The 20,544-nt window shown below is 41.4% G+C and overlaps 2 protein-coding genes across 2 annotated transcripts in view; one reads left to right on the top strand and one right to left on the bottom strand.

The window, feature by feature from the left end:
- Nucleotides 1-20,544, top strand: part of aasdh (aminoadipate-semialdehyde dehydrogenase) — an 83,880-nt gene that overhangs the window by 39,809 nt on the left and 23,527 nt on the right. The window contains exon 15 of the mRNA XM_080726996.1: nt 4,380-4,505. Coding sequence (XP_080583122.1) covers nt 4,380-4,505 — 126 coding nt within the window. The remainder of the gene's footprint in view (nt 1-4,379; nt 4,506-20,544) is intronic.
- Nucleotides 13,643-17,149, bottom strand: LOC308282690 (DNA polymerase III subunit epsilon-like). Its single transcript, XM_080723079.1, has 4 exons — nt 17,064-17,149; nt 16,904-16,949; nt 15,348-15,390; nt 13,643-14,641 (listed from the first exon to the last, which is right to left on the bottom strand). Exons 3-4 carry the CDS (start codon nt 15,388-15,390, stop codon nt 14,064-14,066), a joined length of 621 nt encoding a protein of 206 aa, XP_080579205.1. The 5' UTR covers nt 16,904-16,949; nt 17,064-17,149; the 3' UTR covers nt 13,643-14,063.

Genomic DNA, 20,544 nt, shown 5'->3' with positions numbered 1-20,544 from the left:
GAAAAGCAAACGTGTGTACACACTATTTTACTGGTTTGAATAAATTGCACAGAAAGACAGCTCAAGCTTCCATCTTTATTTTTCATCGTGAACTGGTCTGATTAAAAAAGCTTCGACACTTCTAAGATTTTTGGAAAAGAAACCTATGTTTCTATGTCAGCAATCTGGCCAGCCATCGTTAAAGAAAAGGTCCTTTTCACTTAACTGGAGCTCAGTTAGTCTGTTCTTGAGAGACTACTATGTCAGTGGTTCTCAAACCTTTTCATGTGAAGGACCCCCAAACTGATATTTATTTGGCCACGGACCCCCATCTCAAAATATGTAGTTCCAGGGACCACCCAGAAGCAAAATTTGAGTTACAAACGTTCGCTTTGAAAATACATATATTCAAAGATTTGCACACATTTTCACGACTTTTTCAAAAATAGCAGATCTACAAGCTTGCAGAGCGGCACTCGGAGCCACGCTGTGAGCTTGTATATCTGCTATTTTTCACTGGTTAAAGCATTCAATAATTCTAGGCCTAAATGGGTTAATTAAATGTCACACTAATAATTGTGATTAACGATTAGGGCTGTCACAATTCTAACATAGTCTTCTAATCGCAATCATTTGAGGTAATCGCAGTTATTTTGTATAATCGTCATAATCGTTACCATGTTGAGAAATGTTAATATAGTTTCAAACACTTTCAAAAATGTGTGGAAATAGAAGATCTAAGCTCACAACGCATCGCATCACGACACGTTGTGAGCTTGTAGTGATGAGGCTTTTTCTCAAACGTACCAGTTCACGATGGAAATAAAGAATGGAAGCAAGAGCTGTCTTTTGGTGGTTTATTCAACAAGTAAATTAGTGCACACGTTTGCTTTCCGGACAGAAGTGCAAAGCTCTCTCCGGGAAACTACAGAGGAAAAAAGAGAAAACAAGCAAATATATAGGATGTGTCAAGGTTAAGGTAGACTTTATTGTCCACAAGGGACATTTAGCGTGGGCTTTCACCCCTACTGCAGCCACACATAAAACACCAATGACAAAATACATACTAGACACAACAATACACAAGTGCACAGAAGTAGTTAATCAAATCTCACAGTCAATGCAGTTTCAGAGCCTCGTTCAACATTTTAGTCTGAGGAACAGGACAGGAGGGGCCTCCCTGTGATATTCATGTCAGCTAAAGCTAAGATTAACGCAACATGAAGGAAAAGCAGTGGAACACACGGTTAAAAGAGTTCCATCGGGGTTCCCCTCCCATCCCAGAGAGAGGAGGGACCCAGGAATTCGGGGAGTTGTTTAGTCATATCTTTTGCCGACTCAAAAGCCCATTCATTAGATTTGACCTTGAGTGCATGTGGAATGTAGAAAACATCACAGCTGCTACTAACTTATACAATACAAATAGGCTACTTCATTGTCATATTGAATACAAGAAGATAGAATAGATTTCTTTGAACTGCGAAACGACACATGAGACATCCCCTGATCAGAGATAGATAGATAGATAGATACCGGTAGATACTTTATTGATCCCATAGCTACATACAGTCATATTAGTTAAAAACACAACACAAAAAGAGGAATTGGACACAGGTTAAAAACAGAGAGTGAATACACATAAAAACATTAAAAAGCATTTAAAAAGGTAACCATGGGGATAATAAAAAGTCCATTGCATAGGCCTAAAAAACAAATTAGTAGTCCAGGTCTAGCGGCTGGCCATCGAATTAAAAAGTCTAATGGCGGAGGGAATAAAAGTGTTCTTAAAACGATTATTGTTGCAGGGCCACGGACGGAACATGTCCTTACGACTGCTTTTCTGGCCTTTTATGCTGTGTAGAGGATGGCTAGCATTGCTCATTATGGCCCTGCTCTGAGTTAGGTAGGAGTTTAGGTCTGTAACTCTGAGAGTTACAGACCTAAAGGTCACAGGGCCAATCCCTGGCCCCTGAGATAGAGATATATAGTGATCATGCACTTTGCACCTGGTCAACAAGTCATTTCTATGTGACAACTGGAGCCCTGTAGACTGGACACAAAGTTTTGCCATCAGCACAGAATACATACAGAAATACAATAAAGGTTAGTATATGGAAAATGTCCCGATCAGTAACATGAATAAAAAAAGACACTTCTGGGCAGATTTGACAAGTAACTGAAATAGAAATGGTAGTGAAATTAATTCCATCTCCCCTGAGTCTGTCTGGATGAGAGAAGTTTTCTGACAACCCAAAGTGATGCCTTCACAGCAGCAGAAAAGGAAGACGATACATCGGGAAGAGTTCAATAAATTCTGGTTTATTCGCAGAAAGACAAGACACTTTATGGCATGGCAGTAAGACATCCCGGTGGCAGTCGACTCACGTGGAGTTAAACAGTTTGCACCATGTGAAAGATTCATAACGGTTCATGCAAAGTGCAGTATGTTGCCAAGAGTTGTGTGGGTACATGTGTTCGCTGGGGTTATAATAACAAGTCAGGCGAGAGACGGAGGGGCTTTCCTGAGTGTGTGGTTGACAGTTTGGTGATAGCAACATAGTAAATGGTGGGGCACAGGGGTTAAAGTTCTCAGTCTTGGGGATTCCTGAGGATTCCTTGGGGGCTATTTCTGAGATCAGTGCAGATCCGCAAAAAATAAATGAAGTGGGAGGTGTAGCGATGGCTGCGGCTTAGCATATCGTCGTTGTCCGATGAAAACCTTGTATGTCCAAAACCGTTCGATTAGCATTTATCATTTTAAAAATGATTCAAACTAGTGGAAACAGCCGATCTACTGTACAAGCACACAACGCCTCGCACCGTGAGGCGTTGTGTGCTTGTAGATCTGCTGTTTTCACTACTTTTGTGCGACGGCCTTGTCTGATGAAGCAGGGCTTTACTTTGCGAAAGAACATACAAATTTGAAACTTGGAGATACGAGGTTTCCACCCGACAACGACGATATAATACAACAGAACTTCAGAAGATACTTCTATAAAATGAAGCATGGATTGATGCACACACACATTCAGTGAAGGCAGTTCAGAACTTCAGGGAAAACACCCCAAATATTGGTGTGCGCTGCTCGCGCCATGTTTCTAAAATCATATATTGGGACATGGTCTGAAAATAAATCTTTTTGCTTTAACCCCTGTGGGGCAGGAAGTGGAGAGCTGAGCTTGTCTGGGCCTCTTCAGTTGCCTTTGTTAGTTCTCTAGGCCAGGGGTTCCCAAACTGTTTTGGCTCGGGGCACCCCTATAAATATCTTTTTCATCCGAGGCACCCCTACATTATATTATAATAATATTACCTACATGACATTCTTAATTTTCACTCCCAGTATATTCATGGGATGAGATAATTACCATTTTGGTTCAAACGTACTGAAAATAACTCTGTACTTCACGTTTAAAATGATACCAAATATTTGTTTAAAGCTATACTGTGTAAGTTGCTCAACTGGTGGTCTGTAGCAGTATAGCAAACCGCGGTCGCGTTTGCTTTTTTCGTCCGTTTTTCGCCCGCGGACCGGGCCGTTAGACCACCGCGTCCGCCTCGCCTCGCCGAGACGCTTTCAATGAGGTCTCCCGTGTCCTTCTACGAGCAGCGGTTGGGGAGTTATGCTAGACTCCTCCAGTGTAAACACTGCAGTGTACTTCCTGAAGGCGTGTTTCCTAAACCCACCAGAGAGCCCGGCACTGCGCTGTGATTGGCCGGTAGTGTATCATGTGTGTATGATCTGCAATGTGATTGGCGGATGATGCAGATGATGTAATTTTGCCAGGAAAAACAGCCCCGGTCACGGCCACCAGAGCTCAGTAGAACACATATAAAGAAAAGGCTTTGGGAGCTGAAATGAACAGAGTGGGTGTTCTAAATCTTTAGAGATTTAATAATTAGGACAATTTTAAGATTTGTTTTATTAAAAAAGTTACATAGTATAGCTTTAAGTGTTCAAATAAATTCCAAATATTACCAAATGATCTTGCGGCACCCCAGGGTGCCCCGTCACCCACTTTGAAAACTGTCTGATAAAGGGAAGGGTCAAATGTTGTCCAGACAAAGAAATAAAATATTCATTCATAAAATGTTCATTCATTCATTCATATAGAATCGGGTCAAAATTCAAATTTTCATGATTTTTCAAAAATAGCAGATCTACAAGCTCGCAGCGCGGCACTCGGTGCCGCACTGTGAGCTTGTATATCTGCTATTTTTCAATAGTTAAAGCATAAAATAACGATACACAATAATGTGTACCCGTTCTGAACGGGTTTTAATCAACACTGTGTACTGTAGATTGGGGGTCTGATAGTTAAACGCTCACATCGAATGGGGCTCCGTGGCCCAATGATGCACGTCAACCCTTGGAGGTTTGAGAACCACTGATGTATTTGCAGGTGGGCCGGTGCGTGTGGAAGCGTCACTGTGGCGGCGGGGCTGTGTTCTCCTCCCCGTGCCTCCACCCCTCCCACAGACGACTGTACGCGGCGTCACTGGGAGGACACCTCAACTGTCTGGACCCCGTGAGTACACGTTGTTCATTCACAAGGCAAACATTCAGATACGGTATGTACGTACCCACAAAGAGATGTCTTAATGCGTTTCAGCCAGTTGTAGGTAGTTTCAACAGTGGGACAAAATTAAAAAATAAAATAAATAAATAAATGGGCACTTTAACCCATTTAGAACGGGTACACCTTTATTGTGTATCATTATTTTATGCTTTAACTATTGAAAAATAGCAGATATAGATCCATTTTTGAAAAATCGTGAAAATTTGAATTTTGACCCGATTCTATAAGTGTCTTTTGAATCCTTCTTAGGCTTTTTGAAAAACCTATGTTTCTATATGTCAGCAATCTGGCTAGCCATCGTCAAAGAAAAGGTCCTTTTCACTTAACTGGAGCTCAGTTAGTCTGTTCTTGAGCAATCTCTCGAGACAAGAGTCAATGATGGCTACGCCCCCTTGTCCCTTTTCACAGAAAAGGGACAAGTGGGCGGTCCCTTTTCGTGACGATAGCTAGCCAGAATGGTTCTTGAGAGACTACTATGTCAGTGGTTCTCAAACCTTTTCATGTGAAGGACCGCCAAAATGATATTTATTTGGCCACGGACCCGCATCTCAAAATATCTAGTTCCAGGGACCACCCAGAAGCAAAATTTGAGTTACAAACGTTTGCTTTGAAAATACATATATTCAAAGATTTGCACACATTTTCACAACTTTTTTCAAAAATAGCAGATCTACAAGCTCGCAGCGCGGCACTCGGTGCCACGTTGTGAGCTTGTATATCTGCTATTTTTCACTGGTTAAAGCATTCAATAATTCTAGGCCTAAATAGAAAGATGCAAGTGGAAGATGCAAGTCGAAACGTCAGTCAACCCTTCAAATTATGAGAGCAGGAAGATCCAGTCGAGTGCTCCAGTATTTTATTTTGGTCATCGTGTGGAACAAAACTGAAATAAAGAATTCTGGGTTTAAACAGAAAACACAAAAAGCTAAATTGTTTTGGTTTACATTTTTAGAACACATTGTAAAGAATTATATATTTATCCCCATTTGCAATCGTTCATTTTCCACAGGTGAGCGTGCATGTGTGTGTGTTTATTTTTTTGTCATCAACATGTTAAACATGTTGAGACTTTAACACCAAAATCACAAACACTAACACTCAATAGAAATGGGTATTCAAACAAAAACATGTATCAGCTACAAACTGAAATATGAAAGAAAACTGTAAATAGACCAGAAACACCAGTAAGGGCGAACACAATTTCTGGCGTAACATCAGAGCTCCTTAATACGGCACAGTCAGAGCCTTGTATTAGAGAGTTCTGCCAATGCGGGGTCCGAAACGTGCTGGTCACGTTTACGTGGTCACATGTAGACCGGGAATTACGTGGTCACATATAGATAGACCAATAGAAAGTGCAACTCTGTAAAGTGGACCAGTTTGGCCTCCACTGTCTGTACAGCTCCTGCAGAACCCTGGCATCTTCCTGAGCGTCGTGTGCATCGTAGGACAGGTTGTAGCAGCTGGCCAGATAACTCAGCTTGTGGCTTCTGAAATGAGGGTTCAGCTCCCTGCTGAGATGGAGAGTGTCCAGAAACACATTGTCCCTAACCACTTTCAGGAAGTCCTCCATGAGGGAGAACTTTTCCAGACACCTGATCAACACCTTACAGTCGAAACTCTTGGCATTGTGGGCTGCGAGCAGCAGAGGATAATCGAAGGATCTCAGGAAGTCGATGAAGTCAATGATGGCTTCCTTGATGGGGGCGGTGTCGACGGGCTGTCCGTGGAGCAGGAGTGTGCGCCGAAAGCCATGCCTTCTATGGGTCGTGAAGCCGGTTTTGAGAGAGGCACGGCTATCGATGTCACAGCACGGGGAGACGTACTGGTTAAACCTTCTGTCAAAACTGGTGGCAGCCAGCTGCAAAATGTGACAATAGTTCACGTCTGATTGGGTAGGACAGAGAAACAAGAGGGAGACAGAGAGAGAGAGAAAGAGCAAGTTAGGAACTAGGGCATTCACCAAATATTCGAATATCAAAGTCACTATTCGACGTTGTTCACCAAAGTCGAATATTCACTTTTTTGTTTTTTCTAAAACAAAAATATATATATTGTTTATAAAACTTGGCTAGATAGGAAGTCATAAGAATGAGTTGTCAATGCCCCTGGTGGATTAATTTGTTAATGCTCTATACCAGGGGTTCTCAAACCTTTTTAGGCCCTGACCCCCAAAATAACATATTTGAATTTTGAACTGGGGACCCCCACCCTGACAAGCACTTGGAATTGTAGCTATTACATTTAATGTGACTCGGTTCCGCAGATAAATATTGTGAAAATAGCCGATCTACATGCTCTTGTGAGCATGTAGATCGGCTATTTTCACAATGTTCGCCTCTTGCTTACTTAATATTTGACAGTTTGGCCAGTCCTGTCGAATATTCGACTATTCGAATACTTTGAGGTCGATTAATTCAAATAGTAAAAATCACTATTCGTGAATGCCCTATTAGGAACATGGTGTGAGAGAGAGGTGAAGAACAATTTAACCAATTATCGCAGTTTGATCCTTAAAACAGTTGGCTTGGCAAACAATGATGAAAGATGTTATGGGCTTCATTTGATGGAGACAATACAGAACTGCATACACCAGTTTAAATAATACGTTACCCAAGCCTGTTGTCTCCAAGTCGAAGAACACAGGACGAACCATCTGCAGTAGAAGAGACAAAGATAACAACAATGAATAATTTGCACAGCACTTTGGTTGCTTTTTATCTTTTTTGTCATTCTAATTAGGCTAATTATTTATCACTGCATGCCTACATGGTTGACGAGGTTTACGCCTACACAATATAGTATTTTTTAGCTGAAGAGACTGAATGAAGTACTGTGTTCTATATCTGTCTGTCATGCAATGTTATAGGAGTTAAAGAAACGGATCTCAATGGAAATAAGCCGCAAGGCTTACCCGAGTTTCCTTTTAGTACCTTTCCATATGCAAACTTCGAAATAAATTCTTCAGTCAATCAAAACCCATACTGAACATACTGTTCTGAACAAGACCATTGTATGATTGTCTTATCACATATAGAATACTGTTTCACAAGTGGTGAAACAAGCTTGTTGGGCCAGATGTTTAAGAGAGCCATTGAGGTGTTTGATAAAAATAATAATAATAATAACTCACACCATCATCACTGTACTGTACTGTAGTTTAGAACATTGCCTGTTGTATTTACAAATGCCTCCTCTAAGGGAATGTATTCATTGGAAGAGGGACACACTGGACATGACATAGGTCAGATATACCAGACAAAATGTCCTCTCCATCAAAGGTTGTTCGGACTGGAAGTATCTCCCTTGTTGCTTTGGTTGAATATTGTATTAGACAAAAATGAAGAACAGTAGTCAAAACAAAAAAAGTTAAACACCCCAAAGACTGGCAATTACAATATAAGATTGTAGACTACGTACTTAGTCTAAATTAGGTTTTCTCTTAACTGTATTTATTATTATTATATTGTTGTTATCATATAGGCCTATGCCTCTTGTTGATGAAGCATTGAGTGTTGTTTACAAGGTTCTAAGTTAGATGGAAAGTAGCAATCGCTAAATCCGTAATGTTTAATGTGTATTGCAGTGTTCATGAATGTGCATTGTCCCGAGTCCCGACCAAATAATTAACCAATAAAGTTAAGTAACAATGACACTCTCTATAAATGATAATGATCAGAACGTTCAACTTTCTCTCAAAAAAGGTTTTGTTTGAACACAAACGCACTTACTGGCATCTTGTCTTCCTCTGTAGCCTTCCTTTAGCCCCGTTGCAAAAACTTGAGGCTACATGAAACAAAGTGTAATACAAAGATATTAGCCTACATTAAATTAGTGTTATCAATCAAAGCAATGTTTGGAACAGTATAATAGTTTACCATTATGAGCAAGTGTCTTACATTACGACGTGGTCAGTGAATCGCCGAGAAGATAAGAATGTTATGGCTTGTTCAGTTCAGTCACACGCATCTGAGGGTGGGCGTGACGAGCCACGAAACGATACTTAACCCATACGATCTAAACAGAATAGAAAAAAAAAATCAAACCTTGGTTCGAAGTGGAGCCGTGAATTTGAGCAGTTCCAGATCTGTTTTTGATTCTATGTGTTCTAGATCTATGAATTCTATGTGCAAATTAATCGCATATTTCTTATCTGTTCTAAATATACCTTAAACAGATATTACTACTCATAACATGGGAGTAGACAAATACTTGCTTTATGCAAATGCAGCATATTTACTATTTTTGAAATAACAAATACTGTCCATAATAGGCCTAACAAACAACAAAAATATCTGCTTCCATTAGGACAGATTAATAGTGAAAGGACCACCGCTCATCGAGGTGCTGCATGCCTGAAGAAGGTATATGACCAAAAGCTTGCACTTTATTTAACTGAAAATAAAGAACATGATTTTGCACACTTTTGAGTGTGCGGAGGCTCCCTTAAATCTTGGCTCCCTTATATTTCATTAGGACAGATTTAAAATAAACGTTTATACTTGGCATTCAATCACTAAACCCCAGCATCCCTATTCTAAGGGGATATTCACCAAAAGTAGGAGATTTACAAGCTCACTACAAGATGCTACAAGAGCTTGTAGATCGGCTATTTTTGGTGAAGAGAGTTGGCGTATGGAAAAGGCTCCCACCCCTTTCATTGAACGCTTTGGTTCCCGTTGCGACGCGCACATGCAGCAGACGGAGTAGGCGTTACGTGGGAAGGGACCTTCTGCCGTAGTAGAGACGGCCGCATAACTCTATGGACGGCCGCGGCGACGGCAGGTTAATCTATCGAGCGCGGATCATTTCTGATTACCGTTGTCATCTGCCGTTGCCGTAGCGAGCTTAAACTCGCTAATTGCTGCGCGCGACGCCGTCAGCGGTAATATTGTAGTTTTGATTGTGGTTGTAAATCTCTGCCGTTTTGTCTGTCTCATACTACTACTCATGCCCTGCTGCTAGTAGCATCTCACACTGACTGTCTGTTGTCAGTGCATTTGCTTCCTTACCGAGGCTGTGTGTGTGTGCGACGTGGCCGCGTGTGTGTGTGTGCGAGCGACGTGGCCGTGTGTGTGTGTGTGTGTGTGTGTGTGTGTGTGTGTGTGTGTGTGTGTGTGTGTGTGTGTGTGTGTGTGTGTGTGTGTGTGTGTGTGTGTGTGCAGGGCCGTGCTTACCATACAGGCAAACTAGGCAGCCGCCTGGGGCCCCCTCACAGCCTGGGGGCCTCATGAGATTATTATTATTATTTTATTTTTTAACCAACATGGCCATCAGGGGGCCCCAGTTGAGCTCTCAACTGTGAGACAGAGAACAGTTGAAGTGAGGGTGAGGGTTAACATTAGCTCATTAGAATCTGAAAAGAGTGTGGCTCTCAAAGGTGTGACCAGAGAACAATGGTCCTGATTACCCAAGCGGTTCTTTTGTGTCTGTTCTGTGATGTCACGTACATTACTTTAACTTTAAGAAGGATCGATGCAGGGAATGGATACATTATTTCTAAAGTGTGTGTATATATTTATATTTAAAAAAAGTTTTGAGGGCCCCCATATTTATATATACATATAATATATGTGTATCAATTCCATTTCATTTTGGGGGCCCCAGATAGTTTGAAGTGGGGCCCGGGATGAGATCAATATAAAAGAAGGGTAAAAAGGGCCTTAACATGAAATGTGATGTTTAACTTGAAATACTTTCACAGGGTTTACTGGGGCTTCTTAAAGATGGCACGCATAGTTTGTATACTGTTTATTTATATTTAACATTTTGAGGGGCCCAAATATATCCATTTGGGGCCTCTCAATCTCTCAAACAGGCGACCGAGTATTTCCCGGTGAATCTGTGCGCAAAGGTGGGGGCCGATGGGCAAGGAGGGTTGCGAGCTTATGAGAAACAACTAAAATAAGACCTTAAAACCTGGCGAAAACAGTTGCGTGCATTAGCGGAAGATGACGATAAAGGAAATCCTTTAATGGAAAACATTAAATTAACTTCTGAAAAGCATACACGGCCTTAAAACATGGCAAAAACAGTTGCGTGCATTAGCGCAAGATTAGATGAGGATAAAGGAAATCATTAAATGGAAAACATTAAATTAACTTCTGAAAAGGCTTCACCCACCTCGAGTCTATAGCCTACTAAAACTAGTGAACCGCGATCTTGCCACACGTGAATAATTGTGGTTGTAAACAATAACACAGACAATATAAATCCTTGTTGTGGGAAGAAAGGATATCATCATGGCCCCAAATAACTTTTAAATATCTTGCAATTGGCGACGAGTCTCTTACTAAATCGGCAAGATTACATTACATAACATAATACATAAAAGCTAAGCTATATAACCTCTCCATCATCAGCAATAGTCAGTGATTCGTGTCCCCCACACTCCCAAGCCCCCACCGTTGCGCACAGATTCACCGGGAAATACTCGGTCGCCTCAAACAGAAACACCCAGGGGGCTCCATGAGTTATCGTCAAATATAAATAAACAGTAAAAAGGCCCTTAACATAGTCATGTAATGTATGTGTTTAACTTCGAATGGATATGTATAGCCTTAACCCACTGACTGTCCTGTGAGACAAACTTTGTCTTTGAAAACCACTGCAAAACATGCACTTAAAAGTTATTCTTATTCTTATTAAAATTACGTTTTTTTTTAAAACACTATAAGTAATAACACTGATTCAATTCATAGGTTTAATAGTGTATGAAACTTGAGCTGAAGTGTGTTATTTAACATGAAGCAACCATCCTTAGATGACATTTCTGCCACAGACATGCAGCTAATTACCACCTGAAAGAAGTTGGCCTGTCGCTGCAACAATGGGCTCTGATTATCTGAAAAGAGCTTTAATGTCACAAGTTACTTTAGTCTCCTTAAAAATATAAACAAGATTTATACTGTATATATTTATATTTAACGTTTTGAGGGCCCCCAAATTCATTTGGTGCCCCACCAGCTCTCAAACTCAAGCTCTCAATACCCTCATATATAAATAGTAAAAGGGCCCTTAACAAAAGGCTGTTAACATGGTCATGTAATGTAATGTTTAACTCAGTATTCTTATTCTTATTACTTTACCTGTCCTGTGTAAGTTGCTTCTGGTGAGAGAAGTTGAAGCTCATTCTTTATGTTCTATATGTCAAACATTGTGGCCATCCATAGCTGAGTGGTTAGTGAGCCTGCCAAGGGAACCAGATCCCTGGTTGTCACAGGTACGATTCCAGGCCAGGTTAGCAATGTGTTGCAGTGTCCCTGAGTAAAACACCCAACCCCTGTTTTCTCCCTCCTCCTGTTATTATTTTCTCTGGAATTCTTTTGAAAAAGTGCTAGAGTTTATAGGCTATTAAACTTGTGTTATTAAAAAAAATATATATATATATATTTTCAAATAATTAAAAGCTAAAATATAGGAAACAAAACATAAGGGAGTATTTATTCGCGACCCCTAGAAATTGGTCCGCGACCCGCATATGGCTCCCGACCCAGGGGCCTCAAACTGGGGTTTGCCTGGGGCCTCCAAATCGCTAAGCACGGCCCTGTGTGTGTGTGTGTGTGTGTGTGTGTGTGTGTGTGTGTGTGTGTGTGTGTGTGTGTGTGTGTGTGTGTGTGTGTGTGTGTGTGTGTGTGTGTGTGTGTGTGTGTGTGTGTGTGTGTGTGTGTGTGTGTGCGTGCGTGCGTGCGTGCGTGCGTGCGTGCGTGCGTGCGTGCGTGCGTGCGTGCGTGGTAAAAGTCGCGCATGCGTAGATGCTTTCGAACTCAACGAAACATCCTTTTCGTGCTAGACGGGACAAAAGCAGAAAGCTGTGCACAGGGAGACCATGGGCTCCGCCCACGGCTCCAAAAACTATAACAGAACAAGGAATGGCTGCGATGATTTAAAAAAAACTCAGTGGTTAAGGAAGATTACTCTCACCGTTATACAAAAGATGTTATTATGTCTAAGATCTAACTTTACTCGCTGTATTTGTAGGATTTGGTCCTGCAACCACCAGAGGGTGCTGTGGGACTGGAGACGGCTCTTGGCAATAACTGTGCAGTTTTCATTCGGTTATTTTTCGCTCTCTTTCTAGTAATTGGGTGTATTATAGTAACAGTGTATTTTATCTGCGTGTGAGTGTACACACACACACACACACACACACACACACACACACACACACACACACACACACACACACACACACACACACACACACACACACAGAGTATATTCTAAGTACAACTGCATGTGTCTTTCCCTGACCTAGAACCCCCATATTATACAATTTAGGCTAATTTTAATCAGTTGCTGAGACGCTTGTGCCAAATATCTTCCTAATTTCTCTATATGTTATTGTATTATTCCTAGCTCTTAAGATTTGGTAAATCAAATAGAAAAGCGGTAAGTGCATATAAAATAAATAACTGTTTTGGTATGAAATCATTTTTTTACTGAGAAGTCAAACACTACGGCCATGAACTTGGGGCGAAATTGTTGCTACACACTCCTTCAGCAACACATACATAACAGGCATGGATTGCGCTAGCAGTCTCCTATTATACGGTAGCCCCATAACCTCACCCGTCGCTGCATAGCACAACAGTATGCAGCGACGGGTGAGGTTCTATATGGGGCTAATTAGTCTACCTCTAAAACAGGGACACCAGAAAACATGAGACGTGTCACTTCTGAAAGTATAATCATCTCACTGAGTCCAGTTGTACCAGCGGTTGACAAGGATCTAAAATGTATTAGATCCTTGTGAAAGACAGACACATCTAAATGAACCGATGTGTCTGTCTTTATCAGCTTTAGTACGATGGTTTTATACAACCCATCTGTTTTTCATTTTAGCAGCATTTAGGGCAGGCTACATACTAATACCATATGCACTTTTTTTAACATCATGCTTGCTATTATTTTCTAACCTATTGCACATAATACCACAGGTTTTTATTATTAAAGTTACAGTATAAATCATTGGCCAGCCTAGATTTCACTCTTTAAAAAAAACTAAAAACATTCAACCTGAAATAATGTGAAAAGAACGAACCTTCAAAAGCAAAGACAATATTAGTGAAAAATGGAAAGGCAGCATGGACTCAATCACTTTATTGACCAGGAAGTTATAAATGATCACACATTGTGCTATTACAGCCTACGATTACAGCAACACAGGTACACACACTTTACAGTTCCACATGATCAGATCCAGAGCTACAGGGACAGTCTTCTACTAAAAACAAAACTGAAATAAAGAATTCTGTCTTTAAAACACAACAGAAATATTGTTAATACAAAGGCAAAATTGTATTTGTTTAAATGTTTAGAACACTTGGTCAGCTACAAACTGACACATTTAAGAAAACTGTAAATGGACCAGAAATACCCGTAACATTTTTTGGCTTAACATCAGAGCTCCTTAATACGGCAGTCAGAGCCTTGTATCAAGAGAGTTCTGCCAATGCAGGGTCAATAACAATGTCGGTCACGTGCTTCAAGTAAGCTGGAATTCTTTTACCAAAAAAAAGTGCAACTCAGTACAGTGGACCATTTTCCACTTCCACGCTTCCACTCTTTGTACAGCTCCTGCAGAACCCTGACATCTTCCTGAGCATCGTGTGCATCGTAGGACATGTTGTAGCATCTGGCCAGATAACTCAGATTGTGCCATCTGAAATGAGGGTTCAGAGCCCTGCTGAGCCAGAGTGTGTCCAGAAACACATCGTCGACCACTTCCAGGAAGACCTCCATGAGGGACAACCTTTCCAGACACCTGATCAACACCTTGCGGTCGAAACGCTTGGCATTGTGGGCTGCGAGCAGCAGACGACCATTGAAGGATCTCAGGAAGTCGATGAAGTCAGTGATGGCTTCCCTGATGGGGACGGTGTCGACGGGCTGTCCGTGGAGCAGGAGTGCGCGCCCAAAGCCATCATCATATACATTCCAGCTATCCCATTCCAGTATATCGGTTGTGAAGCCGTTGACGCGAGAGGCATCGCTATCGATGTCACAGCCCGGGGAGATGAACCTGTTAAACTCTTTGGCACCAACGATGGCAGCCAGCTGCAAAATGTGACAATTGTCTGTGTCTGATTGGGTAGGACAGAGAAATAAAAGGGAGACAGAGAGAGAGCAAGTTAGGAACATGGCGTGAGAGAGAGGTAAAGAACAATTCAACCAATTATCGCAGTTTGATCCTTAAAACAACTGGCTTGGCAAACAATGAACAGAGATGAAAGACGTAATGGGCTTCATTTGATGCAGACAATACAGAACTACATATATACTGTAGTACACCACTGAAACGGAGCAGTCTTTTATTGTATAGCTCTGCTGTCAGGCCAAAAACTCCAAAATGTTCATTTTTGGGAAAATGAGCTCAAGTGGAGTTAGGAGGTTTTGACCGAAGGGCTTTTTACTACTTTTCATTGGTTCAATATTATTTTAACCAACACTCAGCTGTAAATGGTGTTCAATAGCCCTGATTCATGCCAAAAAATCTAAAAAGGAGTTAAGAGGTTTTGGCCAGACAGTGAAGAAAGTTTAGGATATAACCTTGAGGCCTTACACACTCGACTATGAGGAAATCAGATTCACAGTCTCTACTACTTTTCCACTGCTTGTGGAACTAATAGGGCTAATATAGTGATGTATCTATACTTTGTGTACAATATAGCCTACTATACATACAATATTTTCAAATCTATAAGGAGTGCAAACAACAGGATCAACTAGTTTATTATTGCCAGGACAGCATAATAAAATATATATAATTTAGACTCAAACGCATGTTACCTAAGCCTGTTGTCTCCAAGTCGAAGAACACAACACGAACCATCTGCAGTAGAAGAGACAAAGATGACAAGGAATGAATAATTTGCCCAGCACTTTGGCTGCTTTTTATCTTGTCATTCGAATAAGGCTAATTTCACAAGCTGAGCCAGATGTTTAAGACTAAAAGAGAGCCATTGAGGTGTTTGATAAAAAATATAACTCATACCATCACTGTGCCAATACATCATATTGAGTTTAGAACATTGCCTGTTGTATTTACAAATGCCTCCTCTATTCATCGGAAGAGAGACACACTGGACATGACATAGGTCAGAATACCAGACAAAATGTCCTCTCCATCAAAGGTTGTTCGGACTGGAAGTATCTCCATTGTTGCTTTGATTGAATATTTTATTAGACAAAAATTAAGAACTCTTGTTGTTTACTTTGGAGGTCCTTGGTATTCAATTCATGGACATGCACCAAGGAGCCACACCCAACAGCACATATTACTTTAATAGCCGCAAATAGCAACACTAGATTTTTTTTATAATCGGTTGAATCTAGGGTTGCAATACCTCCCATAGGGATCCAATGCATCAAAACAGTTTTTTTGCTATCTGATTGTGTTAAACGACGTCAAACTCACCAATATTGCGGCTCGGGAACGCTTGGAATTTACTCTTTCTATCTGCAAAGTGTTTGTTTCAGAAAAATCCACAGTAGACATGTTAGGAGCTACTTTCTATCCAAGAAATTTGGTTCAGGAGATCATTTTTTCCAAGTCCTGGAGTTTGGAAGCGCTCGTGGAAAATCCCTCAACGGTCCTGTGACCACCTGGTTCTAAATGTCACATAATGCAGGAGGCAGCGGGACATGGCGTTATAGAAGACGAGCGCTTTCGAAGTTCAACACTTAGAAAATAAACCATGTCTGCTCGGATTTCTTAACAGAAAATAAATCATAACAATTATACGGTGGATTTTTCAGAAACAAACACTTTGCAGATAGCAAGAGTAAATTCCAAGCTTTCCATAGAGCCACAATATTGGTGAGTTTGAAGTCGTTTAATACAATCAGATAGCAAAAAACTGTTTTCATGCATTGGCTATGGGAGGTATTGCAACCCTAGATTCAACCGATTATAAAAAAATCTAGTGTTGCAATTTGCTACATATTACTTATAAGATTGTAGGCTATCCTCTTAATTAGGTTTTAACTTAACTGTTTTTGTTGTTATCATATAGGCTATTCATTGATTGAAAAATTTATTAGAAGTTTGCACAGGAAAAAGTACAGTTTCATGACTACAAATCACTGGTACAAAGTCAACTAAAAGTAGATCCTAGTAAGCTTTTCGGCGTATTTACACTTACACAGGAACCACTTTATGTGCCTCTTGGAATGGAAAACCGTTACCAGAATGGTTAGTTAAATTAGATGGAAAGTAGTATTCGCTAAATCCGTAATGTTTAATGTTTATTATGCTATGCAGTGTTCACGAATGTGCGTTGTCCCGAGTCCCGACCATATAAAGTAAAGTAAACATTCTCTATACATGATAATGACGCACTTACTTTGCTTGTCTTCCTCTTCCTTTAGCCCCGTTGCAAAAACTTGAGGCTACATGATTCATGAAACAAAGTGTAATACAAAGAAGCCTACATTAAATTCGTATTATCAATCAAAGCAACGTTTGGTACAGTAATAGTTTATCATTATGAGCGTATGTCTTACATTACGACGTGGTCAGCGAGTCCCTGGTAGAACGTTAGAGAGTAGCTGTGAGTGCAGTGAACATGTTATGTCTTGTTCAGGAGCATCTGCGGGTGGGCGTGACGATCAAATAATACAAGCCACTCCTACGATATTAAACAGAATAGAAACTAAACTATAACGGAACAAGGAATGGCTTCGATGAGTAAAAAAAACCTCTGGTGTTAAAGAAGATTACTCTCACCAAAAGATTTTAAGGGAACATTTTGTTCCCTTCATTTCTTTGAGCAGTACAAATCAACCAATGTGTCTGTCTTCATCATCACGCTTATCTACAACCCAACTGTTGTTTGTTTCATCTTAGCAGCATGTAGGGCAGGCGGCGCATTTCCACTGCAGGGCCAAGCCATAACTAGAACCAGAACTTTCCAGAACCAAGAACTTTCAAGAACCTGTGAAGTTCCAGAACCAAGTTCTGCTTTTGTTTCCATATAACCAGACCCAACCGAGAAGCTCCACTGGTCAGCCTGATTTGGCTGAGACAAAACAGCTGGTCATTTGAAAAGCAGCACATTCGGAAATCTAAAATAACAGCTGTATGTAAGAAATACGTCTTTAGTTACTACTTTCTGGATATAAAAATGTAATAAAAAACAATAGAACGTTCAAACAAGCTGCTAACTGTACTGAGCTGGTACACGCTGCCTTTGCTCTAGGGAGAAAAAAAGCGTGTCTCTCACACACACGCACGCGCGCACACACACACACACACACACACACACACACACACGATACGAAGCAAGCGTGTCCGTGTCCTGAACACAGCGCACGGCTCGGCTGCTGAGTGCTGGCTCGAGTCACCAATGAACGGGCGAATGTAGAAATGCTTATCTCCACTGTTTTAGTTTGTTGTCGGTCTATCGACGTACATTTTCTTTATTTTTGCTTGGCACCGTGTCTGTCTGCTTGTGCACTCTCGTCTCGACGCCCATTTCAGAAAGACGACGGCGACGGAATTTGTTTGAAAATCCTTTCATTTAGAACGGATGCTTCTAGCTCCTTCTGGATATTTTCTTCTCCCGCCCAGACACAAATAAGAGCCTGTATCATCACATTCACTTGACCAATGTGTCGTGGCTGTCGTCTGGCGTCGCGTCCATAGTGTTTCTGTGTTTCTGTCTGTCGGAATAGGATTTTAAAAATGACGCTGTTGTGTTGTGAGAGATTTCTCCCCGTTCTCCTCTGTGTCGTTACCTCCGCTCGTCCAATCGAGAGCAGGAGCGCTGCTAGCCCCGCCCATAGGTTCCCAGAACTCAAGTTTAGTTCTACATCAGGAGCAGGACCTAAAAAAGGTTCCAGGAGGTTCCAGGAACCTTGTCTGGAACCGGGCCGTTCGCAATGGAAACAAAACCAGAACCAAAAAAATAGGTTCTGGTTCCTGAAAGTTCTGGTTCCACCTTGCAGTGGAAAAGCGCCTTTAGGGTGACCAGACGTCCCGTTTTACCCGGGACAGTCCCGTTTTCAAGCTGCGTGTCCCGGTGTCCCGACAAATATCTCTAAAACACTAATATGTCCCGGTTTTCAACATTGACTGCAAAATTGTCCCGGTTTTCGCCAGAATTAAAATAATAGTAGCTGTTTTCAGTGGTTGCATAGACATTTATCATGTTCTTTAACTTCTTTTCATGAAAACATGCTCACCTAACCAACCAGAAAAAAGGAACACATTTATTGTGTGTCTGAATTCAACGCTGAGGCTGTTTGTCAATCACTCACTGCCTGTTTGCAACCCTGCGGTGCGTGTGTGCGCGTGCACGAACGTTAGAGAATGGGCACGCGCGTGCGCGGTAACGTGCGCATTGCTTTTAGGGTCCCAGTTTTAGGCAACAGTGTTTTGCGTCCCGGTTTGAGTGGCTGGAAATATGGTCACCCTAGGCAGGCTACATACTCGTACCATATGCAGTTATGCACCTTTTTAATGTCATGCCAGCTGGCTTGCTGTTATTTTCTAACCTATTGCACATAATAGCCCAGGTTTTTATTATTATCAAAGTTACAGTATAAAATCATTGGCCAGACTAGATTTCACTCTGTTGATAAAAACTAAAAACATTCAACATGAAATAATGTGAAAAGAACGAACCTTCAAAAGCAAAGACAACACTGGTGAAAGATGGAAAGGCAGCATGGTCTCAAACACTTTATTAACCAGGAAGTTATAAATGATCAAACGTTTTGCTATTACAGCAACACAGGTACACAAACTACACAGCTTCACATTTTTTACACAGTTACACATGCTCAGATCCAGAGCTACAGGGACAGTCTTCTACTCAGTAGAAGACAGTGGCCTACAGTAGAATCTACTGTAATCTCCTCCTGGAGGAATGGTGGTTTTGAATGATTTTGCTCAAAGACACTTAGCTGGAGCAGAGAGCATTGCTCAGTTACATTCTCTTCTCTTGTACCTGATTTTAAAACACATGATTAGAACGAATCATGTGTGGAACAAAACTGACAAAAAGAATTCTGGCTTTAAACACAACAGAAATATTGTTAATACAAAGGCAACATTGTATTTGTTTACATTTTTAGAACACTTGGTCAGCTACAAACTGACATTTAAGAAAACTGTAAATGGACCAGAAATACCTGTACATTTTTTTTGGCTTATATCAGAGCTCCTTAATACGGCAGTCAGAGCCTTGTATCAAGAGAGTTCTGCCAATGCGGGGTCACATGCTTCATGCACGCTGGATTCTTTTTTACCAAGGATAAGAGCACCTCTGTACAGTGGACCAGTTTGGCTTCCACTTTTTGTACAGCTTCTGCAGAACCCTGACATCTTCCTGAGCGTCGTGTGCATCGTAGGACATGTTGTTGCGTCTCGCCAGATCCCTCAGCTTGTGGCTGATGAAAGAAGGGAACAGCTCCCGGCCGAGCCAGAGAGTGTCCAGAAACACATTGTCGACCACTTTCAGGAAGTCCTCCATGAGGGACAACCTTTCCAGACACCTGATCAACACCTTGCGGTCGAAGCGCCTGGCATTGTGGGCTGCGAGCAGCAGAGGACCATGGAAGGATCGCAGGAAGTCGATAAAGTCAGTGATGGCTTCCTTGATGGGGACGGTGTCGACGGGCTGTCCGTGGAGCCGGAGTGAGCGCCGACCACGCCTTCTATGGGTCGTGAAGCCGTTGATGCGAGAGGCATCGCTATCGATGTCACGGTACGGGGAGACGAACTTGTTAAACTTTCTGGTACCACCGATGGCAGCCAGCTGCAAAATGTGACAACGGTCTGTGTCTGATTGGGTAGGACAGAGAAACAAGGGGGAGACGGAGAGAGAGAGCAAGTTAGGAACATGGCGTGAGAGAGAGGTGAAGAACAATTCAACTAATTATCCCAGTTTGATCCTTAAAGGGGAAGACCACCCATTTTCAATATTGAAATATGTCATTAATATACCTTAGAGGAGTTTTGTGGAAATAGAAAAAAGTTCCC

Source organism: Nannobrachium achirus, assembly GCF_963921795.1.
Source record: "Nannobrachium achirus genome assembly, chromosome: 1".
Lineage (NCBI taxonomy): Eukaryota > Metazoa > Chordata > Actinopteri > Myctophiformes > Myctophidae > Nannobrachium > Nannobrachium achirus.
The sequence above is the reverse complement of the archived record's forward strand: the minus strand, read 5'-3'. Positions and strand labels throughout refer to the sequence as shown.

What these genes read in the sequence shown, in the direction of transcription:
- LOC308282690 (XM_080723079.1), bottom strand. Translation starts at nt 15,390, where the DNA reads ATGGTTCGTGTTGTGTTCTTCGACTTGGAGACAACAGGCTTAG. An exon ending in CTTGGAGACAACAGGCTTAG is followed by an intron (nt 14,642 to 15,347) that starts GTAACATGCGTT and finishes CTACCCAATCAG; the next exon opens with ACACAGACAATTGTCACATT.